The sequence below is a fragment of the Lithobates pipiens genome, unplaced genomic scaffold (assembly GCF_037356315.1).
Source record: "Lithobates pipiens isolate NorthernLeopardFrog02 unplaced genomic scaffold, aLitPip1_a1.2 Scaffold_8, whole genome shotgun sequence".
NCBI classification, from domain to species: Eukaryota; Metazoa; Chordata; class Amphibia; order Anura; family Ranidae; genus Lithobates; species Lithobates pipiens.
This window is the reverse complement of record NW_027507903.1, coordinates 681,315,156-681,341,853: the sequence shown is the minus strand read 5'-3', so window position 1 is coordinate 681,341,853 and position 26,698 is coordinate 681,315,156. Positions and strand designations below refer to the sequence as shown.

Here is a 26,698-nt window from a genome sequence, read left to right as displayed (position 1 = left end):
CTGCACAGTGGAAATGCACTATACTATGCTTTCTATATGTGCAAGTATTTTATACATGTATTACAGCCCTATATACTGCACACCAAAGTACCATAGTACACCTATACCAGTCCTTAAAAGGACCGTTGTGGACCGAATAGTAGCTAGCGAACTGCAGACTGTCCCTGCTCCAAACACAAAACTGTCCCTCAGTCCCTACACTGATAAAAGACAGCTGCAGAATCGGTCAGCACTCAGCAGCACACTATAATATGTTTCTATATTTGAAAGAAAGTATATTATACGTGTACAGCCCTATATACTGTACACCTATACCAGTCCTTAAAAGGACCTTTGTGGACCTAGTAGCTAGTGATTTGCAGACTGTCCCTAATCTGAAAACCAAACTGTCCCTCCCTACACTGATGAAAGACAGCAGAATCAGGCAGCACTCAGCAGTGCACCATAATATACTTTTAGATTTGAAAGAAAGTATATTATAATTGTATTACAAAACTATATACTGTACACCTATACCAGTCTTTAAAAGGACTTTTGTGGCCCTAATAGTAATGGCTAATTATCTAGCTAGTGATTAGACTGACTGTCCCTGCTCCACACAGCGTCCTTTCCCTACACTGAAAAGTGACAGAATGTAAAATGGCCACCAGATCAGGTCTATTTATAAAGGTAGGGGGGGTATGTCCATGTGCTGATATTTGTCTCAATTGGCTGTCCTGTAACCCATGGGTCAAATTTCTTCACAATGTAAACAAATATGGCCGCCGCGAACAGCGACAAAAGTCCGCCGGTTTGGCAAATCGCGAACGAGCAAAATTCGCCGTGAACCGCAAGGCTACCTCTATTTATAGCATCCAGGAGATGGCCAGCAGAGGGGGCAATAAGAATTCCAGAAGGATAGTGGGGGGTTGAGAGGGGACATCAGAAGCATAATGAGATATCCTTCAACCTGCCAAAGCAGTGATAGCACAGCGGGCGGAGTTGGGAACACCTTTATGTACTGGAGTGAAAGCCATTAAAAAGTCTATAGGCGAAAAACATTTTAATAAAGTGAAATTTTATCAAAAATGTATCAAAAAGTTTTATATAAAAACATTAAGGAACGTCCTGGGGGGGGGGGGGGGTGGATCAGCTCCCATTGTAGTGGCGTCATGAGGTAGGTGGAGACGTGAACACCATACAAGAGACGTTCCTAACAAATTAGGAAGACAGTTTTGGGTATAGTACCGCTTAAAATTCCTTGTGGGGGAAACAAGAGCTGCAGCTGCATCATAACAGCCCGGGGCCTCCAGCCTGTTCAGCATTCTTAGAAACCATCCGCTGTAGGTCATCCGGGAAGAACCAGATCATGCGCCACCCTTCCTCTTCGGACATGTTGCGACCCCCACGGGACTGGTAGAAGGAGATGGCCGACTGGTTCCAGTCCAGGACAGAAAGCTGGAGACGGGCGCAACCCAGAGACAGGCACAGCTGAGGAGAGATGAGAAACACAGTGAGGACCGGCACAGCCACCATTATAACATCAGCTGAATTCATAATGGCCAGAAAATAGAAACCCTCCTTCAAGGAATTATCCTCTTACAACAACATCACACCAAGTGGAGGGTCTCATGGCCACCGAGTGTAGTATCATATGACAGTCTCAGCTGTGCTGTTTGTGTATAAACCTCACTATATTCTAAGATCATGAAGATTTAGGGTTTCCACTTATAATGTGGACAGGCCTAACACTAAACTACTAAAAGTGGGTTTATCCACGGCACCATCTTCTTCAGGTCATTCTGGCCGCTGTCTGGGGTGCAGTACACTTATGTGACCCATTATGCACTACTTGTTCAACAAAGATGCAGATTTCAGTGGCCCACACACCAGTTGTTGCTACCTCAGGTGGCTGCAGATCTTAACATTGCTATGAAAAACACATTGTGAGAATGGGGAAAAGAAAAAACAAAAAAAGGATCAGAAGAATTTTTAGAGATTGTCTACATTAAATTGATATAACATTTTCAGTGCTGGATACTAACAACCACTACCACCCAACCACCACCAACTACAAAACCTACAACAACACTTATCCAACAACAATATCCACCTAAGCACCCAGCCAACAACACCAACAACATACACCTACCCAAGACTCACCAAGCAACAACAACCACGACACCATCCACACCAATAACAGACCCCCCCCCCCCCCCAACAGCCACATAACCCAACACCACCAACATCCACAACACCCATCTGTGACAGACTCTGGACACCCTGTTCGATGTCTCCACCAAGAAACTGCAAGACGAGACCCTCAAATCTGGCTATATAGTTACCCCAATAACTAGGCAATACCAGTTTTGGAGCAAGCAGAATAGCAACTGTTTATTTAAACTAGTAAACAGGCTTTTATACACGTGAGAAGGACATTCTCCCCCCTGATAAGATTACCCTGAGGATACAAACTGCATACAATAATTACAGACATATACTATAAACATTATGTTAATTAGCTACCTGGATGACTCAAAAGGTCTGACCTTACATCCACCCACATCAATAAAACCACCACCCCAACAACTACACCACCCAACAACAACAACATCCACACCACCACCCAGCAACAACACCCATACCAACAAGTGAGTGAACACCTGCGGGCACAGCTGATTCAACAATATATATCTGTGGTCTTTAAGAATGGCACACAGTGCCTGTGAATGATAATTTATACTGGCTTCTTCTAGGTTATAGTAGGTCCGGTACTATGAAAATCACCTGTCTCTATGTAACCCTTTGGCTATCAATAACAGAATAGTTAGGACTAGGAGCAAACACCTGTGTGAGCAGCTATTTCTATATTGGAACACTAAATATTACCCACTTTGTGTGTATAAAGCCCAAAATATAGATGGAGTGTACTCACTTCTGCTGTAGCCGTCAGTAGCTTGGAGCCAATTCCTTTACCTGAATAAGACAAGAGAGGTCAGTAAAGGGGGGAGACACACCATGTTTGTATTTATTTATACAAGAGGAAGGTACCTATAAGGATACAGCTATCAGAACTGCACACAGGTCCCCTGAAGAGGAGCCCCATCATGACTATAGTTCCACACAGCTTTTCTATAATCACATGACTATTTCCTGTCCACACTTAAAAAAAAAAAAAAAAAAGAAGGAAACCACACACACACTTTAAATTTTACTTCAGACCCTTGATGTAGATAAATTAAGACACCTACATCATGGCGGAGCAAAATATAGAATCCATGGGAACTTGAAGAGGACCTGCCTGCCCGTCTACCATTTTTACATTCCACTTTGTGGTGACTGTAGGGCAGGGATATGCAATTAGCGGACCTCCAGCTGATGCAAAACTACAAGTCCCATCATGCCTCTGCGCGTCATGCTTGTGGTTGTTCCTATGCCTCATGGGACTTGTAGTTCTGCAACAGCTGGAGGTCCGCTAATTGCATATCCCTGCTGTAGGGGATAAATCTGGGTGGGTAACCATGTGATCTGGTTGGCTCACCTCCCCCCCCCCCCCCCAGTCATAGATCCAGTATACTCCACCTCTGTACTGTGGCATGACGAAGAGGTCTTCCAGGTACAGCGCTCGGCCTTTAAACGTGTTGTAGATGTAATGAGACAGGGCGTAACCCACCAGCCGCGGGCCTGAAAACATAAGAAAAATGAATAGACCCAGTTTATATTTCATAGCCTGTGAATGTGGATCTGGAAAAAAAAAAAAAAAAAAAAAAGTTGACAGGTTGAGTATATTGGCAGAAGAGGCTTTATAAAAAAAAATTTTTTTTATAATAATAATAATAATAATAATAATAATAATAATAATAATATATATATCTCATTGTGTGCATATATACAAATAATTAGTGTAGCGCTAAACAGAAATCAGCCATGTACTCAAACAGCGACTTAAAAATGATAAAAAACAAGTGAAGTGAAAACCGTGAAGGCAAAAAAGACGTTCAAGGCAAGAATAATCGGTGTACATAGAAGGCAGGTACATATATGTACATGAAAACATCCCTATAGGGTGTCACCCACGAAACTATATGTACATAAATACAACCATAAAGTCCCAAACTTATATGTAGCGGCTAATAACCCTCAATAGGGCGGCCTTGACTTTTGAGCTTACTGGTTACCTCCGCTTGGATTGTTCTTCCAAGTCTAGGGGTTCCCAGGGTTAGTATCCAACAACTTTGGATGCTGACACCATAAAAGTCCTTTAGAAAGGTTTTCATTTGCAGGGGTAACATCCAACAAACACAGTCTCATATGGGAACAGAGGGCAAGGGTGAATAAACTCAGGCACCTTGAACTGCTAATCACCAGAAAGTCTCTAATACGACCCAGACAGTAGCCACTCGCAGCTGGGCGCTCCTAGGCTGAGCAAATCTCTAGCCAGAGATTATGGCAGTCAGCACTTTAATCCAGAATTCACATAGCCTTTGACCTTGAATAAAGCTTTCAACCGAAAACGAATGGGAACCCTTTCCTCAGTACCTGGAATGTTCTCCGTCTCCTTGGCAGTACTGGAAAAGCAGGGATTTGTTGTTAGTGTCCTTGACAACCCAGCAACCAGGCACTTCTTGGGATGCCAGATTGTTGGCCCTCCTACGAAGAGTCCTCCCCGATCGCTTACACGAGCTGCGGTGCCCCTCCAAGCTGAGAGCACACCCGGACGCCTTGAATCCTCCTTCAGTTACTGCACTTCGGACTAGCCGGTTCCGAGACTCGGGAACAAATGGATTCTTACCCCAGACCATACGGGTCTAATGGGGCTAGTCAAACTGACCATGTTGCGGGGCGGCACACGCTCCCGTGACCGGGACCCCTCACAGGGCTACCCCGGTCCAGCTCCAGGCAGCTATGGCCTCACGAACGAACGAACCTTGAACACGTGACTTCAACATCTTAAGTACCCTTCCCCAGACTCCTCAACGGGGCCCGGCACACCCACTGATTGGCTCTAAAATGTTCAACCAGGCCTGGTTCTGGGCCTGTCAAGTGCACCTAACTGTACACATGGCCAGGCAGAACTCTAACACAGCCCAGCTAAACTGATGCCAAAGTTAAACCTACAGGGACTGATAGTCACCGCTCTTTGCTCACGGAAGGCTGAGAACTGAGTAATCAGCAGTCTTTGATCACTCTGTCGTTGATCTTAGAAACAGCTGGGGATAGAGGCAACATTGGCTTTATTCTCCCTCCACCTAGGCAAGTATAATTTACAAAAAAAAATTAAAATTATTCTCTCCTAATAAGAACCCTCCCTCCCAAGCAAAGATTACCACTGTAAAATATCTTCCTCCCTCAAATATCCACCAAAAATTAAACCTCCCTCCTCTAAACCGACCCCCAAAGCAAAAATATCTCTTGCAGTCAATACCTTCTCCCCCAGCAAAGATTCCCAATTATGAAGAAAATCTCCCTTCATCCAATCAAACTCCCCTCCCAGAAGCAAATCCCTGCAATTAACCACCCCCTGTAAACAAGAAACTCCCCCCTTCTCCAAAAGAAAATCCATCCCCTTTCCTTAACCTCCCAAAAAAAGAAACTCCCCCCCAGGCTGGAATTCTCACTTCCTCCTTCCCAAAACAGAAAATGAATGCCTCCCCACTTACCAGACCTCAGATTCAGCATGGCACAGAAGTAGGAAAAATTCTGCATCCCCCCCAGTCTCCCTTCGGCTGCATCATGTGATACCTCGAGGAGGAGTCTAGGAGTTCCCTTACCATCCACTGTCAATTGCCGGCATCTGAGACCTCGCAGTCATTTCATGTTTTTCAGGGGGACCCCTTATTAAACTGAGGGGATGGGGCACAATAGAAGGGGGCTGGCTGCAGCACGCTGAAACTCTGATTGCTTCTACTGTGCTGAAGCTAAACAGCAGGGACACTGTCTGGGCATTTTGCCAGGATACTCTGGGGGGTTTGAACACCCCTGACTCCCCCCCCCCCCTTATCTACGCCCCTGATTTTCATATGAGTGCAACTTTGTATCAGTAAAATCTTCTTACGGATGCAGAAATGAGGGGAAAGCTGCCCTCTACTGGACAGAAGCGTGTGCCGTTCTTCCCCAGAACTGTATGGTAATACAATTGTTATACTGTACATTATATAAAAATAATACTACAATACAAAGATACTCCCACAATGGTGAGATTTTCCTGCAGTCGGCTGTGTCTCTGCCCCTACAACAGTGATGAGATTTATCCCTCATGATACCTTCTGCTCTTTTCTGTTCGTCATCTTCCTCGACCACCAGACAGTGGAATAGAGGGGAGGGTTCCTCGAAGCCGTCACGGCGCAGCCCTGTGGGAGGGAAAAAAAAAATGGCAATGGCCAATGACTGATTTATGTCTATGCAAAGTACACAGGAGTGGCACTTGCATATGAAATATACCATTGGGGTAAAATATTGAAGATCCTGGTAAGGGGAACGGGGAGTGTCAGGATCATAGAGAGGTATGATTGTAAAGGGATAGGGTGGTACAGGTAGAGGGTACAGCACAGCGGTTATTCCTTGGATGCAAAATGGCATCCAGGATAAATCTTAACCAACCCCCCTTCCATATTTTCCCTGAAATTGTACAACTGAAGCTGTTATTGGATGATCTGATTATCCCAAATATCTGCAGGAAAACCCCCCATTATATTTTATTTTATTATATCCAATAGAGAATATTCCTCCCCCTCCATGTACCCCAAACTGGATGTCACCAACCACAGATACAGAGACTGCAGCCCAACCTACCTTCTGCTGTATTAATCACACGATCCGACATCTTCTCATATTCCGCCAAGTCCTGCAAAATAGAGATAAGATAAGATAAGCACAACACAGCACCCCTACTGACTGCACTGATCATTGCTACTGATAATTACACTCGGCATACAGGACAAGAGAAGTGGTACTGTGCAGAGTCCATACATACAGAATGAGTACAGATACCGAGAATCACACTAGGCATACAGACACAGCAGGAGTACAGACCCGGGAACTAATTGCTGGGATGGTGGGAACCCCTCATAGTGGGCACAGCAGGTGTACAGACCTGGGAACTAATTGCTGGGATGGTGGGAACCCCTCAGTGGGCACAGCAGGTGTACAGACCTGGGAACTCACAGGGATTGTTGGAAACCCCTCATAATGGGCACCACGTGTAGACTCGGGAACTCCGCACAGATTGTGGGAACCCCCTCATAATGGACACAGTGGTTGTACAGACCTGGGAACCCAGCACAGGGATGGTGGGAACCCCTCATAATGGGCACAGCGGGTGTACAGATCCAGGAACACAATACAGAGATGGAGTGGTTGGAGGATAAAAAGGAGGGGCAAAAGAGAGAAGAAGAAGAAAAAAAATGGGGTTTGGTTACCTTAAGTAGGGATGAGCCGAACACCCCCCGGTTCGGTTCGCACCAGAACTTTCGAACGGACCCCGCGTTCGTAACGAACGTTAGAACCCCATTGAAGTCTATGGGACTCGAACGTTCGAAATGGAAAGTGCTAATTTTAACGGCTGATATGCAAGATACTGTCCTAAAAAGGGTTTGGGGACCTGACTCCTGCCTCAGGGGACATGGGTCACTGCAAAAAAAAGTTTTAAAAGCAGCCGTTTTGGCGGGAACACTGATTTTAATGACGATTAAAGTGAAAAAAAAAAATGAAATATTCCTTTAAATATGGTGCCTGGGGGGGTGTCTGTAGTATGCCTGTGAAGTGCCACGTCTTTCCCGTGTTTAGAACAGTCCCTGCACAAAATGACATTAAACGGAAATAACACCATTTAAAACTGCTTGCGGTTTTAATGTTATATCTGGTTCCTGCAATATGGTTGAAAATCATTCAGAAAAATGGCATGGGTAGCCCTCCCTGCCCATTACCAGCCTATTTGGGTCTTGTACGCATATTAAGGGGAACCCCGTACCCATATTAAAAAAGGAAATGTGTGTGGCCCCCAGGCCCTATATACTCAGAACAGCAGTATACAGGCGGTGCAAACAAGACAGGGACTGTGTAGGTTTGTTGTGTTAAGTTGAATCTGTTTGTAATTTTCAACTGGTACATTTTTAAAGTGTAGCTCCAGTCAAAAAAAACTATTTTTAAGCTTTTTGGAAAACATAGGGAAGGGTTATCACCCCTGTATAATTTGTTTTGTCGTCCATCTTTTTTCATCTCACTTGCTGTTGTCTCCTTCAGTTTGCAAGTAGGAGATGTTTGTAAATTGGATGTTTGAAAGTAGGGGCCTGCCCTATATGCTCTGCAGAAATGGCGGAACAAGGTGTTGGTTTTGCCACAACATTGTAAGCCCTCAAAGTGACTCTTGGTGGGCGCTGGAGCGCCCTGCTGTGAACGATTATATCAAGAATTGTAATTACATGCCATTGTTGAACAGTGGTAGAAAAATTGACCTTTGGTGGTTGTGGTGCTGGTGCCACAACACTATAAGTCCTCACCGTTACTCTGGGTGGGCACAGGAAGGGGCCCTCCTGTGAAATATTATATCAAGAATTGTAATTACATGTCCCTGTTAAACAGGGGCAGAAAAATTGGGCCTTAGGCACTGGTGCCATCACACTGCAACCTCTGCCATATACTCTAGTTTTATTGCAGGAATTAGCCCTGCTGCAAAGCATTGCATCAAAAATTGTACTTAAACGCCCCTGTTAAACAGGGGCAGAAAAATTGGGCTGCTGGCATCACCCAGAACCAAAAATGTTCTTCCAACATATCAGCGGAGGAGGAAGAGGATAGACAATCAACATAACAGGACAGTCACTCAGCATCAGCATAGGCAGTCTTGAAGGGATGTGGTATTTCAAAAAAAATTATTCGGTTACATCAGCTTCAGGTGCTTGGTAGCTGTGGGTGATCCAAGACTGATTCATCTTGATGAAGGTCAGTCAATCAACTGATTCGGTGGACAGGCGCACCCTGTGATCGGTAACGAAGCCACCAGCAGCACTGAAGGTGCGTTCCGAAAGAACGCTGGATGCAGGACAGGCCAGTAGCTCAATTGCATACTGTGCAAGCTCTGGCCAGTGATCCATCCTCAAGACCCAGTAAGCCAGAGGATTTTCAGTGGGAAAGGTGTCCAAGTCTGATCTTGCCCCTAGGTATTCCTGCACCATGTAAATCAGACGCTGGCGATGGGTGCTGGAACCAATCATACCTTGGGGCTGCGGACTAAAAAATTGTCTGAAAGCATCAGTCAGACGGCCACCTTCTCCACCGCTCCTTCTGACCGATGCCTCAGCAACACGTTGTCCAGGACCAGGAGTTTGTGACCTCCCAGTCTCTGGGAACGCGTTGCACAGAGCTTTCTGCAAGGCCTCCCGGAGATGTCTCATCCTCTGCTCCCTCTGCGATGGTAAGATAAGGTCAGCAACCTTACCCTTGTACCATGGATCAAGGAGAGTGGCCAGCCAGTAATGGTCCCTCTCCTTGATCCGAAGAATACGAGGATCCTTCCGCAGGCTTTGCAGGATCAGGGAGGCCATGCAGCGTAGGTTAGCTGAGGCATTCGGTCCGGAGTCCTCTGGGTCACTAAGGACAACATGATCCGCAGCTACCTCCTCCCAGCCACGTACAAGTCCACGTGTTTCTTGGGACTGTAAATCATCCCTATAAGACTGCTGCTGCTGCTGCTGATGCTGAGTGCCAGCCTCCACCTCCATGCTGACACAATCATCCTCCTCCTCCTCCTCTTCCTCCTCCTCACCCTCTTCCTGTGTGATGGGTGGCACAGCAGGAACACTGTCTGGATAAAGGGGGCCTTGAGAGGCAAGGAAGTCCTCCTCTTCCTGCCTCTGTTCTGCCTCAAGTGCCCTGTCCATTATTCCACGCAGCGTATGCTCCAAGAGGTGGACAAGAGGTACAGTGTCACTGATGCATGCACTGTCACTGCTCACCATCCTTGTGGCCTCCTCAAACGGTGACAGGACAGTGCATGCATCCCTGATCATGCCCCACTGGCGTGGTGAGAAAAAACCAAGCTCCCCTGACCCTGTCCTGGTGCCGTAGTCGCACAGGTACTCATTGATGGCCCTCTGCTGCGTGTGCAGCCGCTGCAGCATGGCCAATGTTGAGTTCCATCTGGTGGGCATGTCACATATAAGGCGGTTCTTGGGCAGGTTCAACTCCTTTTGGAGCTCAGCCAGCCGAGCACAGGCATTAAATGATCGGCGGAAATGCACACAGACTCTCCTGGCCTGTTTCAGGACATCCTGTAAGCCGGGGTACCTGCCCAAGAACCGCTGCACCACCAGGTTAAGGACGTGAGCTACACAGGGCACATGGGTCAGTTGTCCCTGTCGGAGGGCGGAGAGGAGGTTGGTGCCATTGTCGCAAACCACCATTCCTGGCTTAAGCTGGCGTGGCGTCAACCACCTCTCGGCCTGCCCCTGCAGAGCTGACAAAATATCTGCCCCAGTGTGGCTCCTGTCCCCCAAACAAACCAGCGCAAGCACGGCATGGCATCGTTTTGCCTGCGTACTTGCGTAGCCCCTGCAACGCCTACGGAGCACCGCTGGTTCTGAGGACAGAGCACTGGAAGAGGCCATGGAGGAAGAAGAAGAGGAGGGGGTGGAGGAGAGAGGTGTGTCACAACCAATAGTAGCATTTTGGAGGCGTGGTGGCGGAACAACCTCCAACACTACTGCACCTTGTCCTGCATCCTTCCCAGCAGCCAGAAGAGTGACCCAATGGGCCGTGAAAGACAGGTAACGTCCCTGTCCATGCCTGCTGGACCATGAGTCAGCGGTAATATGCACCTTACCGCTGACCGCCCTGTCCAGCGAGGCAAGGACATTGCCTTCCACATGCCGGTAGAGAGCCGGAATCGCCTTCCGTGAGAAAAAGTGGCGTTTGGGGACCTGCCACTGAGAAACCGCACATTGTACAAACTCACGGAAGGGGGCCGAGTCTACCAACTGAAAAGGCAGCAGTTGAAGTGCTAGCAATTTAGCCAAGCTAGCATTCAACCGCTGGGCATGTGGATGGCTGGGAGTAAATTTCTTCCGCCGGTCCAGCAGCTGGGGCAGGGACATTTGCCTGCTATAATCGGACGTGGATGTACCACTAGCAGAGTTCCCGGAAGCACTTGGCTGTGACACACCTAATTCTACACCTTCATTCCTCTCAGAGCAGGTTTCAGAGAGGACTGAAGGTCTAGTGGGGTTGGAGATGCCAGCTGATGAGGAGCAAGGAGAGGTCCGCTTTGTTCTTTGGTGTGGGTCTTTGAGGTATGCTTGCCAACGAGCTGCATGGCAGGTCAACATATGTCTGGTCAAGCATGTGGTGCCCAAGCGGCTGATGTTTTGGCCACGTGAGATACGCTTGAGACATATGTTGCAAATAGCAGCGGTGCGATCTGATGCACTCGTCTCAAAAAAGGCCCACACCAAAGAACTTTTAGAATAACGCGCAGAGGAAGCGCTCAGCGCAGGCGGAGCTCTGCGTTGTGATTCAGTCGGTGTGCTGCCCCTAAGCTGGCCCCCGGAGGGCATCCTGCCTCGTTGGACATGTGCCTCCTCCTCCTCCTCCTCCTCCCTCCTTCCAGGCACCCACGTGGAGTCAGTGCCCTCATCATCCCCTCCCTCTTCATCGCTGTAGCAAACCTGGCAGTATGCTGCAGCTTGTGGAACATGACTGCCAGATTGCTGTGCTTCTTGAGCATTCTCTCTGCGCTCACGCTACTGCCTTCCTCTAGCTGAGTGTCATCATCAGAGCCCACCAAACACTGGGCATCCTCCTGGAGCATGTACCTAACACTGTGCTCAAAGAGTTCAGGAGACTCCTCAGGAGGACGTGGTGGGTCTAGGGAAGGAGTCACTGATGATGACATTGAGAGGAGGGACGACGATGTGTTGGCAGCTGCTTTTCTACTACCCTGAGACTGGGTGAGAGGATGAGGAGGATGAAGAGGGCTTGGTCATCCACTCTACCAAGTCTTTGGCATGTTGCGGTTCAACATGTCCAGCTGCAGAAAAGGACAAGCATGTCCCATGGCCACGTGCTGATGACAATGCACCGCGTCCACGACCAGCACTGTTGTCTCTAGACACGGAGCCTGCTTGCCCTCTTTTATCGGCTCGCGCCTGTCTGCCTCTCCTTGCTGGCCTTCCAGACATGGTAATGGCCTGAAGGGAGTTGGGTAAAACAGTAGTTGGGTAGTTTATATTGTGCTGGAGGCACACAACACCCACTAACTCCTGCAGATGCCTTTTTTATAGAACAGCAAAGTTAAAGGGGTATATACAGATGTATGCTGTGCTGGAAGCACACACAACTTCCAATAACTCCTGCAGATGACAATCGGGCTCAAATAGAGAACAGCTATGTAGGTGTATATAGTGGCATGTACTGGGTACAGAGCACGCAGACAGCACGCACTAACACTTCTGACTGCAAGCTCTATTATTAAAGCTAGATCACTAGCTATATAGGTGAGGTGAATATAGTGGTGTATACTGCGGTCAGGGCACAGACAGTAACCACTACACAAGAGCAAGATAGTAAATCAGCCAAAAACGATTGGTGTGTAACTGTGTTGAAGGTACACAGAACACCCACTGCTTCAGACGCCAACACACTGCACGAGGCTGCCTTAATGGCGGCCTTATATAGTGTGGGGTGTGCACTACACAGCCTGAGCTATGATTGGCCACAGGCAGGATGCCTGTGGCCAACCATGGCTCTCCTCGCTGCTGGCGCTGCGATTGGCCAAGCATGCGGGGTCACAGTGCATGCTTGGCCAATCGTGAGACAGCAATGCATTGAGCCATCGCAGTGCATTGTGGGCCACACGAATTTTGCCGCGAACGGCCCAAACGTTCGGAATTCGGCGAACGCACGAACGACCGATGTTCGAGTCGAACATGCGTTCGACTCGAACACGAAGCTCATCCCTAACCTTAAGTCCTAAGGTTTTGCCTTTAGCAAATAAGTTTGAGGTCCTGTCAGATGAGGACGATGAATGGGACTCATTGATTACTGCATTCTTCATGGATGATGAGTGCCAGGCTGCAATGAAGCGGGCTGGTTCTCAAGGGAGAGGGAGTAGTCAGGCTAAGAAGCAGCCACCTCAACTACCCTAATGGCAGTTCCCACTCCGTTAAAAGTGGCAACCATTAAAGAACAGTAAACCCTGATGAGTTTACTTCCTCTTTGATTCCCTGCAAAGGTAAAGCATAATGGACTACCATGCATCGCATAGTAGCCCATTATGTGTCAGTTACCTGACACAGGAGCCAGCGAAGTCACCGTTGTCCCCTGCAGTTCCAAGCGTCCATCTTCTTGGTGGGTCTCGCTGCTCCGGCGCATGCGCACGGGAGCCGACACTCACGGCATATAGCCACGATCTGCGGCTTACCCAGTGCGCCGTAGACAGCGGTGGCTGTCTTCAGGTAAATATCTCCTAAACCGTATAGGTTTAGGAGATATTTCTTGGACCTTCAAGACTTAATCTAGGCTTACCTGTAGGTCAAAGTGGTTTGTAAGGGTTTACAACCACTTTAATGTTGCCAGCTGAAGATTAGTAAGCACTCGTCATATGGCCCTATTTTTGCTCAGCGAGTTTGATGCTGACATTTTGTTCTTTCTCAAGAGACCCATCTGGGTCTGGCCAACATACATCTGGCAAAGAAGGAGTGGAGACGTGGTCCCTCTTTTTAGTCTCTTGCGGCCGAGCCTTACGGGGGGGGGGGGGGGTGTTGCGGTTCTTTTTTTGTTATGGTAGCAGGTAATTGAGGGGTAGAGATTGGGAGATGCATGGTCTTGGACGTCTCTGTGAGGGGGCAGGACCTGCGCCTGATTAACATCTATGGTTCCCAGACGAAGTGGGACAGCAAATGCCTCTTTACAAAGATTAAGCCTTTTCTCTTTACAGCCCAGCAGGTTATCTTTGGCAGTGATTTCAACACCATTACTAGTTCTAAAGACAGGAGAGGTTTCAGAAATAGGCTGTCAGAGCCCAGCTTTTTTCTCAAGCAGGTCTGGTAGATGCGCACATTAAGCGCTGCCCAGGCAGCATGGGGTCCATTTTTGAGCAAGGTGGTAGTCAGTGTAGGATAGTTTTTTTTTTTTTAAAGGGAGACTCTGCTTTTTCGGCACCTGTGTGTTTTGGTCAGTGGAGTTTTCCGATCACTGTATTCTGTGACTCTGAATGCTTCAGACATGCCACCTGTGGGGGGGTGTATCTGGAGATTGAATTCGGCCCTCCTGGAAGACGAGTGCGCAAGACACTCCTTTGAGGATTTTTTTCCCCAAGCAGAAGTAACTATCCTAGACCAAGTAAGTCTGAATGGTGTGAGCTTCTAAAACAGGGGACTGTTGTGCTTTTCAAGGCCATAGGAAGAAAGCAGCAGCAAGATAAGTATATCACCTACCAGCATTTTCGGAGGAATCTTGACAGCCTTGTTTTGAACGGAGAAGATTCTGGGGCGATCTCTGAGGTGAAGCTCCTCCTTAGAAGACATCAATATGACCGGCGTGTCTCTTTGGTTCAGGAGAGGAATTACGGGAAATACCATTCGCTTGACCCTTGCCAGAAATTTAAACAGTAGCAGTTAAGATGGTCAGTAGTGATGGCCGAACGGTTCGCCCGGCGGTCGTTTCGCAGCGAATTTCGGCCGTTCGCGGTCCGCTCGACTATTGGCGTTGTTCGCCCCGGCGGACTTACGTGTTTAATGTGTAAAAGAACTTTGACCTATGATGACACATCCATCATGGGGTACAGGACAGCCAATTGAGACATGACAGCACATGGACACTTGGACATTCCCCCTAACTTATAAATACACCCGATCCGGCGGCCATTTTACATTCTTTCTTCTGTCACTATAGGGAAAGGTTGCTGTTTGGAGCAGGGACAGATAAAACGCTAGCTATTTGGTACACAAAAGTTCTTTTAAGGACTGGTATAGGTGTTGGGTGTATATAGGTTTGCTGTGCTACTGATTCTTGCAGCAGCCTGAGTGTCTTTTTTCAGTTTAGAGAAAGGGACAGAGCGCTGTGTCTGCTGCTATTTTAGGGACAGCCAGATTAGTCATCATCATCATCATCATCAGCTGTTACTATCAGGTCCACAAAAGAGCTATTCGAGTGACCAGTAATTGTTCCAGTCTCCTCTTTTTTGCCAGTTTGTATAGGGACGGGAAGGAAGCAGTGTGTCAGGCAGTGAGGGTCAGTTTAAAGACTTGCTGTTACTATTAGTTCCACAAAGGTTCTTTTCAGGACTGGTATCAGTGGTACGGTAATAGGCTTGTACACGTATAATATTCTCTTTCTTCCAAATATAGAAAGAATATTATACTTGACTGCTGCCCTTCTGCTGCAGTCTGCTAATCATTCACAACTCACTTGTTCCACAAAGCTCTTTATCAGGACTGGTAACTTGGTCTGTGTAGGGTGCTACAGTACATAGGGTTGAGTGCGGTACAGTCTGCTGTTCTGTAAGGACCGCTATCGGTCCACAATACATAGGTTTGAGGTGCACCACTGCTGACCGCTGCCCTATACTGCAGCAGTCCTTCAGCAGTATAGGGACTGACGTACAGTCTGCTAATCAGTCACACACACAACCTACTTGGTCCACAAAGGTCCTTATAAGGACTGGTAACTTGGTGTAGGGTGCTACAGTACATAGGGTTGAGTGCGGTACAGTCTGCTGTTCTGTAAGGACCGCTATCGGTCCACAATACATAGGGTTGAGGTGCACCACTGCTGACCGCTGCCCTATACTGCAGCAGTCCTTCAGCAGTATAGGGACTGACGTACAGTCTGCTAATCAGTCACACACACAACCTACTTGGTCCACAAAGTTCCTTATAAGGACTGGTAACTTGGTGTAGGGTGCTACAGTACATAGGGTTGAGTGCGGTACAATCTGCTGTTCTGTAAGGGCCGCTATCGGTCCACAATACATAGGGTTGAGGTGTACCACTGCTGACCGCTGCCCTATACTGCAGCAGTCCTTCATCGGTATAGGGACTAAGAGTTTTGTCACAGGGTGATTTAAAAAGTGACAGGCAGAGGAAGAGGCAGGCCCTTCCGCAGGGGTGGTAGGGGTAGGGCAGGAGCACCAGCCTTGAGCCAAAGTGGGAAGTTGCAGAAGGTGCGTTCAATTACTTTAAAGGACGCACCAGACTTGGTTGAGTGGCTCACTCAGCCTTACTCTTCTGCACCCTCCTCATCCTCTCGATCTGCACCCTCTTCTTCACTCTCTGCTATGTGCACCCCCAAAGACACTACCACCAACAACACCCCCACCACCACCACCACATACCTTCCGCTTGAGTCACAGGAATTATTTTCCGATCCATATCAAGACGACATTTCTGATGCGCAGCCACTCTTGGTATTGGATCAGGAAGAGGAGGTAGCAACAACCGCTACTCAGCAGTCTGACGACAGTACCCAGATCAGCCCAAGGAGGAGGATGGTCCCCGGTGTTGCTGCCTACTCCGAGATCTCTACTTATAGCGGTGGGGAAGGTGACGTTGATGATGACGTGTCTAGTGATGTCACCTGGGTGCCCACAAGAGAGAAAGAGGAGGGGAGTTCAGAGGGAGATATGGACCAGCAGATAGGGAGGAGAAGCAGGAATAACTTACATTGCACAGGAGGGACAAAGCAGACTGCAAATGTATCAGGAGCGAGTCATCGACCATGTACGGTCACATCTCGCGCTCCCAGGACACCGGCACATGGCTCCGCAGTGTGGGCTTTTTTTAACGTGTCCGCTGCTGACAATAGCGTTGCCATCTGCAATCTTTGCAGTCAACGCATTAGTCGCGGTAAGCCCAACACTCACCTAGGGACGACCGCCTTAAGAAGGCACATGGGCATCCATCACCGAGCCGAGTGGGAGCAACGTAACACACAAAGCCACACTGCAGGCTCTCACCGTCCAGCCTCGTCTTCTACTTCTTCTTCTCCTCTCTCCTCACAATTGTCCTCCACTCCACCTTCCATCACGCCAAGCTCACAGTTTCCTGCAAAAAGGCAGGCTTCCGTGGGCCTAATGTTCGAGCATAAAAAAAATGATGATGCCGGATAACCCTCTTGCCCAACGATTGACGGCTGGCTTGTCAGAACTCATAGCCCGCCAACTACTGCCATATAAACTGGTGGACTCGGAGGCCTTTCGCAAATTTGTGGCCATTGGAACTCCACAATGGAAGGTCCCAGGAAGGAAGTATTTCTCAGAAGGGCATCCCAGAGCTATATGGCCATGTTCAGCGGCAAGTGAATGCATCTCTGGCACACAGTGTCGGTGCCAAGATACATCTGACCACAGACACGTGGTCTAGCAAACACGGGCAGGGAAGGTATATCACTTTTACTGCCCACTGGGTGAACCTTCTGACGGCCGTCAAGCATGTAACCCGTGGCACCAGCGTAGATTTGGTTTTACCGCCACAGATTGCATGCAGGCCTGACTCTTCTTCTCCTCCTCCTCCTCCTCCTCCTCCTCCTCCTACTCCATCCTCCTCCCTCTCCTCCTCAGCTGCCTCCTCCTTTTCCCCTGCGAGCGTCTCTTCCGCTGCACCGCCCAAGCTCCCCAGAACCTATTCCACATGCCAGGTGAGACGTTGCCATGCCGTGCTGCGTCTGTTGTGCCTGGAAGCCAAGAGCCACACTGGCCCTGCACTCCTTTCAGCTTTGCGTTCACAGGCAGATCAGTGGCTAACACCGCTCAATTTGACAGTTGGTAAAGTGGTGTGTGACAACGGTGCCAATCTGCTTAGCGCATTGAAACAGGGCAAAATCACGCACGTGCCATGCATGGCACACATCTTAAACTTGGTCGTGCAGCGATTCCTTGTCAAATACCCTGGGGTCCAGGACATCTTGCGGCAGGCAAGGAAAATCTCGGCCCATTTCAGAAGATCTTACACAGCCATGGCTCGCCTTGCTGACATTCAGCGGCGACACCATCTGCCGGTCAGACGTCTTATTTGCGATTGCCCGACACGATGGAACTCAACCTTCTATATGCTTGATAGGCTGCTCCAGCAGAAACGTGCAGTTAACATCTACCTGTATGAACTCTGCGAAAGAAACGGTTCTGGGGAGCTGGGTTTTTTTTCACCGCGCCAGTGGCTGCTCATGCGCGACGCATGCAGACTTCTGCGGCCATTTGAGGAGATCACCAAACTGGTCAGTCGCAGCCATGGCGCCATCAGTGACATGGTACCTTATGCCTTCTTTATGGAGCGTGCATTGCGTCGCGTCATTGATCAAGCTGTGGAGGAGCAGGAGCGGGAAGATGAGGAAGTCGCAATGCTGGATGAATTCCCAGGGGGGGCTACTCTATCTGAGACAAGTCAAGTCAACAACAGGAGTCTGATGAGGAGTCAGAGGAGGATGGTGCCGGGGCGGATGAGGAGGAGGAGCAAGAAGAGCATGCTTTAAACCTTTCTGGGATCCCTGTTGTGCATGGAATGGGAGAGGAGAATGAAGAGGACGACATTATCCTGGATGATGAGCAGGAGCCAGGCCACCACACTGCTTCCACTTTAGTGCAAATGGGGGCCTTCATGCTCCAGTGTTTTAATAGGGACCCCCGTATAAAAAGCATAAGGGTCAAGGACCAGTACTGGGTGGCAACGTACTTAGACCCCCGGTACAAACACAAAATGGCGGAAATGTTACCGCCATCGCAGAGGGCTGTCAGAATGCAGCACTTCCAGGCCTTGCTTCGAGAAATGCTGCATTCTGCTTTTGCATGCGCTGGCAGAGGTGCAATTCCCACTCCCAGAGAAGGATTTGAGGGTACCAATTCAACAGCGCCTGCAAGAAGAGGCCGGTTTGAAGATGTGTTGGTGACTTCGGATATGAGGTCATTCTTTCAGCCGACCCATCGACAGGTGTCATCCGGATCCAGCATCAGGGAACGCCTAGACCATCAGGTGTCCGACTACATTGGGTTAACGGCCGATGTGGACGCTCTGAGGAGTGATGAACCCCTGGACTACTGGGTGGGCAGGCTTGACCTCGGGGCCAGAGCTTGCCCAATTTGCAATCGAACTGTTGGCTTGCCCCTCATCCAGTGTCCTGTCCAAAAAGGACGTTCAGCGCAGCAGGGGGGATAGTGACCGATAAGCGTACTCGCCTAGCTCGACAGTGTTAACTACCTCACATTTCTAAAAATGAATGAGGCATGGATCTCGGAGGAATTCAACACATGTGACCAGTAGACCATGTATATGTCTATAAACATTTTTTTTAATCAAGCACACAGACCTTCTTTCTTCATTTGGCTCACTTCCTTGTCCCAAAAAAGCACACCGTACTATATGCCCCTACCCTCCTCTTTGAAGAGGTTGAGCGGTGTCATATTTCTACTGGGGCTGCTTATGAGGGGATCACACCATCCCTTTGCTGTGCTGACTTACTCCTGGGCCTGCTTATTATGAGGGGATCACACCATCCCTGTGCTGTGCCGAGTTTCTCCTGGGCCTGCTTATTATGAGGGGATCACACCATCCCTGTGCTGTGCTGACTTCCTCCTGGGGGTTCTTATTATGAGGGGAATCACACCATCCCTGTGCTGTGCTGACACTGCTGAGTTTCTCCTGGGCCTGCTTATTATGAGGGGATCACACCATCCCTGTGCTGTGCTGACTTACTCCTGGGCCTGCTTATTATGAGGGGATCACACCATCCCTGTGCTGTGCTGAGTTTCTCCTGGGCCTGCTTATTATGAGGGGATCACACCATCCCTGTGCTGTGCTGACTTACTCCTGGGCCTGCTTATTATGAGGGGATCACACCATCCCTGTGCTGTGCTGACACTGCTGAGTTTCTCCTGGGCCTGCTTATGAGGGGATTACACCATCCCTGTGCTGTGCTGACTTACTCCTGGGCCTGCTTATTATGAGGGAATCACACCATCCCTGTGCTGTGCTGACTTACTCCTGGGCCTGCTTATTATGAGGGGATCACACCATCCCTGTGCTGTGCTGACTTCCTCCTGGGGGTTCTTATGAGGGGATCACACCATCCCTGTGCTGTGCTGACTTCCTCCTGGGGCTGCTTACGGTGCTGCTGTCAGTGCTCTCTGTCACAGTGCTGCTGTCAGTGCTGTATGTCACGCTGCTGATGTCAGTGCTGTATGTCACGCTGCTGATGTCAGTGCTGTATGTCACGCTGCTGATGTCAGTGCTGTATGTCACGCTGCTGATGTCAGTGCTGTATGTCACGCTGCTGATGTCAGTGCTCTCTATCACGGTGTTGCTGTCAATGCTGTATGTCACGGTGCTGGTGTTAATGCTTTATGTCACGCTGCTGATGTCAGTGCCCTCTATCACGGTGCTGCTGTCAGATGACTCTATCACGGTGCAGGCGTCATTGCTGTATGTCACGCTGCTGGTGATCATCTCCTGCACCCTCTTTGCCTACCCTGGTCCCTGACCTTCCCTCTCCTCCATTGCCTTCATGCGCTCCACAGTCCTGAATTGTCAGAACAATTTCCCATATAAAAAAAAAAAAAAAAAAAAGAATGCTTGTAGTTATCGATCCCAAATTCACCTCATACATGTGTTATGTCATTGGCCATGTGGTGGGACTATGTTTGCCCAGCTAATAATTATCTTGTGGCTGCAAATTTGACCTAAAGGTTTGCGAAGTTCGCCTCCCATTGAAGTCAATGGGGCCCGCTGCGAACGGTCGGCCTCGTTTGCGGTCCGCGTTCGCGAAACGTCCCGTCGGAAGTTCGTCCATCACTAATGGTCAGTGGCCTGAAGGACAGTACAGGCTCTCTGAAGAAGTCTAGGTCAGGGATCCTGGAGGTGGTCGGGTCATACTATGCCGATCTCCTGGAATGAAGGAACCTTAAATCGGCCAAGGATGTTGGGTTTTTTGGACTCTACACCAGGTCTGGAGAGTAATGTTCCTTTGATGAATTTGACAGATGAAATCACTGCAGATGAGGTAGTTTAGGCTATTGATAAACTGGTCATCAAGAAAACGCCAGGGCCAGATGGTTTCACAGCCAAATTTTATAAATGTTTTAAGACAATCCTGGCTCCCTACCTTGCAGAGATTTTTAATTTTTTTTTCAGGAGGGTTCTCTCCCTCCATGAGGCAATCTGCAGTGATCCTTCTGTCAAAGGGTAAAGATCCTTCGATGATTGGGAATTGGCGCCCCATTAGCCTTCTCAATGTCGATAGAAAGATACTGGCAAAGATTTTTTTCTGGCAATTATCGCCAGTGGCAAGCAGTTTATTATCCCACCACCAGCACTGTTCGGTCCAAGGTAGAAGCACTTTCTCAGCAGTGTTAGCTGTCCGGGAGGCTGTGGAGTGTTGTAGGGCTGCTGGTTGGGGTAAATTTTTGCTGACATTGGATCAGGCTAAGGCCTTTGATAGGGTTAATCATGAGTACTTGTGGCTCCTTCTTGGCAAATATGGCTTGGAGGGGGGTTTCATTGATTGGCTCAAGATTTTATACAAAGGGGCTGAAAGCTTTCCTCTGGTTTATGGTTGGGTCAGGCAGCACCTTTGTGGTCAGCTCGGGTGTGTTTCATTGGTGTCCATTGGGTCCTCTGCTATATCCGTTTGCAATCGACCCCTTCATTAGAAGGCTAGAGAGTGGACCATTGTGTGGGGTACCTATGGGCATCGCATGTGAGCCTCCTTTGAAGGTTGCGGCCTATGCTGATGTTTCTCTTTTTGTCTCTGGGACTGAGGCATCAGGTTCAAAGGTCAAGCAGGACATGTGAGAAGCTTTCTGGACGGGCGTGGAAGGAGAGAGCTTTGTTCTCCCGGATGACTTCCCAGAGCCCCAACAAAAAAAAATGAGTTCTAGGCATTGAATTTGGCCCAGGTGACTACAGTCAAGCAAATTTGGTGAACAGGCTCAAGAATGCAGATGCCAGGGTGGCAAGCTGGAAAGGTTGGCAGCTTTCCTTGAAGAAAAAAGGTTGATCTGATCAAGACTTACCCGATTACGATTTTTCTGTATGTCAGTTTTGATTAAGTTTTGCAAGTTTCTCTCTATACCAGGGTATATCGTTGTTTCTTCCAGCTGTTATGGGGGAACAAAATAAACCTTGTCAAAAGGAATGTGACTTGCCTTCCTAGGCATCAAAATTGCAAAAAGAATGTCTGCAACTTGATTGCTTCTTCTTGAATCTTTATTGAGCACAAACAGCAGTGCGACATCAAAGCACTAACATGTTTTCGGGAAAAGCCTTCCTCATAGCATGAAGGTTTACAATAAAAATCAAGTTTATATAGGAAAAAGTATCAATTCCTCCAAAAAAAAAAAAAAAAAAAAAAAAAAAAAAAGGGGCGGTACAATCCAATTTAAAAGCAATTAATTAAAATCGTGTGAGGTTGGTAGAACCAGAGAAAAAAGGGGGGAGGGAAAGACCAATCTGGAATGGCAAGAATTGTATGTATGGTCTCTGGCCAACCAACCTCAATGTTTTGCATCTTGTTGTGTGCTCATATTTGCAAAATATTATATGAAGCTATATCCAAGCAAAATATTATATGAAGCTATATCCAAGCAAAATATTATATGAAGCTATATCCAAGCTCAAAGTTCAAATCTCCAAATATTTCTCCGGCGGGGAGTGGGTGAAAAGGGCAAATGTGGTAATGTAGACAAAAACTCACCCAAGCTCTACCGCATGTTGATAGGATGATGAGCTGAATAGGTGGTCAAGCCATTGTGTCCTATACATCAAAAATTGCAAAAAGAATGTCGGCATCTCGATCAACATCTAAAGCACTAATGTTTCAGCAAAAGCCTTACCGCTACGAAGATGTATGTGTGTGGACCTGTTGGGGGGGGGGGGGGGGGAGTTTGTAATACCATGCTTTCTCCTGCAAAAGCGTCCCTGGTTGCTAGGATACTAGTCCAGTGACCCTCCATTCACTGTCTCTGGCGGCATCGGCGCCGGTGGTTGGGTGGGAGAGAGCACACAGACAGATAGTGCAGTGTGACCCAGCTGCAGGACATTAGCCCTGCTGCAGCAGGGAAAGGGGGGGGGGGTGGGAGGTGCGTGGTGTTTGGGGGTGGCTGAAATAGGAGGGGCCCCCCGACAGAGAGAGGAGAAGGGGGGTGCCCCCCCCCCGACAGAGAGAGGAGAAGGGGGGGCTGGCTTGGTGCTGGGGAAGAGAGCGCACAGTGAGCTGCAGCATTCAGCGAGGGTGAGGGGACCGGACCCGACTCACCACTGTCACCATTCACCAGTGGCAGTGAAACTGCCAAAAATCATTAGCCCTACTGGAGCAGGGGAAGGGGGGGGGGGGCGTTCTGCTGGCAGGAGAGAGTGCACTTCCCACACTGGCTGGAGCATATGCTGCTGTGTCCGGGTTTCAGGAGAAGAGAAACCTGTGCACAGCTGTCAAAATCCAGACTGTCTGGGTGATTCCCGTACAGGAGGCAACCCTAGTATCCACCACACCTCCCGCTGAAGTAGGGTATGGTGTGCATCTCTCTCTCTCTCTCTCCCCCCCCCCCCCCCCCCAACAGATCTTCTCACCTGTTTCAGACCACAAAAAGAAAAAGACTCCAGATTACCACCATGGACTGTTCTAAAATGTTTAGATACATTTGAAATATTTTTTGCATTGCTATTTAGAGTGTCATTGTAGAACAGGGATGGTGGGAACCCCTCATAATGGGCACAGCGGGGGTACAGACCCAGGAACTCAGCACAGGGATGTTGAGAACTTCTCATAATGGGCACAGCAGGTGTACAGACCCAATAACTCAGCCCAGTGCTGGTGGGAACCCATCATAATAGGCACAGCGGGTGTACAGACCTGGGAGCACAGGATGGTGGGAACTCCTCATAAATGGGTACATCAGGTGTACAGACCCAATACCTCAGCCCAGTGATGGTGGGAACCCATCATAATGGGAATAGCAGGTATAAGGACCTAGGAACTTCGTGCAGGGATGGTGGGAACCCCTCATAATGGGCACAACTCATCACAGGAATGGTGAAAAACCCCTCATAATGGGCACAGCAGGTGTACAGCCCCGGGAACTCAGCACAATGATGGTTGGAACACCTCATAATGGGCACAGCAGGTGTACAGACCTGGGAACTCAGCATAGGGATGTTGAGAACCTCTCATAATGGGCACAGCAGGTGTACAGACTCAATAACTCAGCCCAGTGCTGGTGGAAACCCATCATAATGGGCACAGCAGGTGTAGGGACCTGGGAACTTAGTGTAGGGATGGTGGGAACCCCTCATAATGGGCACAGCAGGTGTGCAGACCAGGGAACTCAGCACAGGGATGGTGGGAACCCCTCATAATGGGCACAGCTCAGCACAGGAATAGGGATGAGCTCAGGCGTGTTTGCATGGAACACGTGCAGAGCCTGCCAGGAAGTTGGCGCAGCGCTGCGCTAATCACAGGCAATGAGACATTGCCCCGATGTGCGGCTGCAGAGATCGGGCAATGTCTCATTGCCTGTGATTAGCGCAGCGCTGTGCCGACTTCCTGGCGGGCTCTGCACGTGTTCCATGCAAACACGCCTGAGCTCATCCCTACACAGGAATAGTGAAAATCCCTCTTTTTTTTTTTTTTTTTTTTTTTTTTTTTTTTAACCACTACTATTCCTTTATATCGGCTTTTGGAATTTACAAATGCTGCAATTTAGAAATCGGATGAAAGATTTAGCGCTGGAAAACACTTTTTGATAGATAAAAAGTGCATTTTATATACATCTATATCGATCAGACCGAAATGAGGGACAAATGAGGAGGAAAGAGGGACATTGCTCCAAATCAGGGACAGTCCCTCCAAATCCGGGACAGTTGGGAGCTATGCTTGTAGTCATTCATAGGGAACTGTAAATGAATGATGCCGCTGTGTGGGTGAAGCCCCAGACAACCGTGCGGATTTCAAATATTTCTATAGGAATATAATTCCGATCGTCTCACCTGGATCATCTGCATGATCTCTTCGCAATCTCCCGGCTCCGCCGCTCGCACCCTGTATCTGGCCATCACTCCCATACAATGTGTGCAGGTACACTCGCTAATCCCCTCCTCTGCCAACCAAGCCTCGCTGCCTTCTGTGGCCAGAGTTCATAGAGCCAGCAGGAGTCTCACTCCTCCTGTCACGTTCCTGTGTCTGATGACCGCATTGAGATTCAGCACCTTTTTGGCATCTGCCTGATCTGCTATCACAGCATAGAGAAGAGTGTGAAAGAGGAAACCTTGGGTCCAGTGATCTAAACTCAGCCCCTCCCCCCCATGGAGAATTTAATCTCTTGTTGGCAATTCACAGCTGAGGAATCTGCTGCCAATAAAGCAGCTGGAGATTCCATTCATCTATACCAGACCCCTATCCTATATCAGCGTTTCTAGTCCTCAAGGTGCCCCAATATTATGTCCCTCAGATAAAACGGCTGTGGTAATTACTAAGGCAGTGAAACTGATCAAATCCCCTGCGCAAAATAATGGAGAGCCTGAAAACATGACCTGTTGGGGCACCTTGAGGACTGGAGTTGAGAAACTCTGTCCTATATGATGACCTGATTCAGATGTTTTTGTTGGACCCCACAAAAAAAATAAAAAATAAAATAGCGTGGGGTTTCCCCCCCCCCAAAAAAAACACACCAGACCCTTATCTGAGCATGCAGTCCAGGAAAGGAAAGGGGGGAAGCGTGTGCATCCCCCCTACTGAACCATACCAGGGCACATTTCCTCAACATGAGGGGTACCTTGGAAAAGGGACCCCCCCGGTAATGCACTCTGTCCCTATGTTGATGAGGACAAGGGCCTCTTCCCCATAACCCTGGCCTGGTGGTTGTGGGCGTCTGCAGACAGGGGGGGTGTTTCAGAATCTGGAACCTACTTTAGCAGGAAGGGACCCCCAGATAGTGATCCCCAATGTGAATATAAGTGTAAATAAGGACAGGTAGTTTTTGACAAATTCTTTAAAGGGGTTGTAAATAGGGATGGCCGAACATCCATTGTCCGGTCGTTTGGTGAACATCAGAACAAACTGGTCGTTCGACCGTTTGTTCGCCCCCCCCCCGAACCGACCACAATGCATTGCGGCACTGAAAAGTGCATTGCAAGCCTTGATTGGCTGAAGCAGTGAAAGCTTCAGTCAGTCGTCCGAGAGCATCATCAGTAGGATTACTATTTGCGACAACATATCATCAGTAGGATTACTATTTGCGATAACACATCATCAGTAGGATTACTATTTGCGACAACACATCATCAGTAGGATTACTATTTGCGACAACACATCATCAGTAGGATTACTATTTGCGACAACACATCATCAGTAGGGTAAAACTAACCAGTGCCCTACAGAGCACTGTCATGACGCGCACACACGATCGGAAATTCGGCCAGCAAAAAGACCGATGAGAGCTTTTCATCAGAAAATGCGACCGTGTGTATGCTCCATCGGAATTTACCTGTCCGAATTTCCGCCAGCCAAAAATTGGTAGCATGTGTATGCAATTCCAACACGCAAAAACTCACGCATGCTCAGATTCAACTACAAGATGGAAGCTATTGGCAATGGCTACTGGCTATTGAAATTCCTTTTTCTAGGCCCCTCATACGTGTTGTACTTCACCGCGTTCTTGACGGTGGAAATTTGGTGTGAGCGTGTGTATGCAAGACAGCTTGAGCGAAATCCAGTCGGAAATTCCATCGGGAAAACCAACAGAGCTTTT

General features: G+C 48.5%; 1 protein-coding gene across 2 annotated transcripts; it reads right to left on the bottom strand.

The window, feature by feature from the left end:
* Nucleotides 1-1,050: 1,050 nt before the first annotated feature.
* On the bottom strand, nucleotides 1,051-25,221 carry LOC143964335 (thialysine N-epsilon-acetyltransferase-like). 2 transcript variants are annotated; one of them, XM_077474029.1, is made up of 6 exons: nucleotides 24,939-25,221; nucleotides 6,772-6,823; nucleotides 6,243-6,329; nucleotides 3,562-3,663; nucleotides 2,915-2,955; nucleotides 1,051-1,470 (listed from the first exon to the last, which is right to left on the bottom strand). In XM_077474029.1, exons 1-6 carry the CDS (start codon nucleotides 25,011-25,013, stop codon nucleotides 1,270-1,272), a joined length of 558 nt encoding a protein of 185 aa, XP_077330155.1. In that variant the 5' UTR covers nucleotides 25,014-25,221; the 3' UTR covers nucleotides 1,051-1,269. The 2 variants fall into 2 exon arrangements, with proteins under 2 accessions (XP_077330155.1, XP_077330156.1); XM_077474030.1 differs by lacking the exon at nucleotides 6,243-6,329.
* Nucleotides 25,222-26,698: the final 1,477 nt, after the last annotated feature.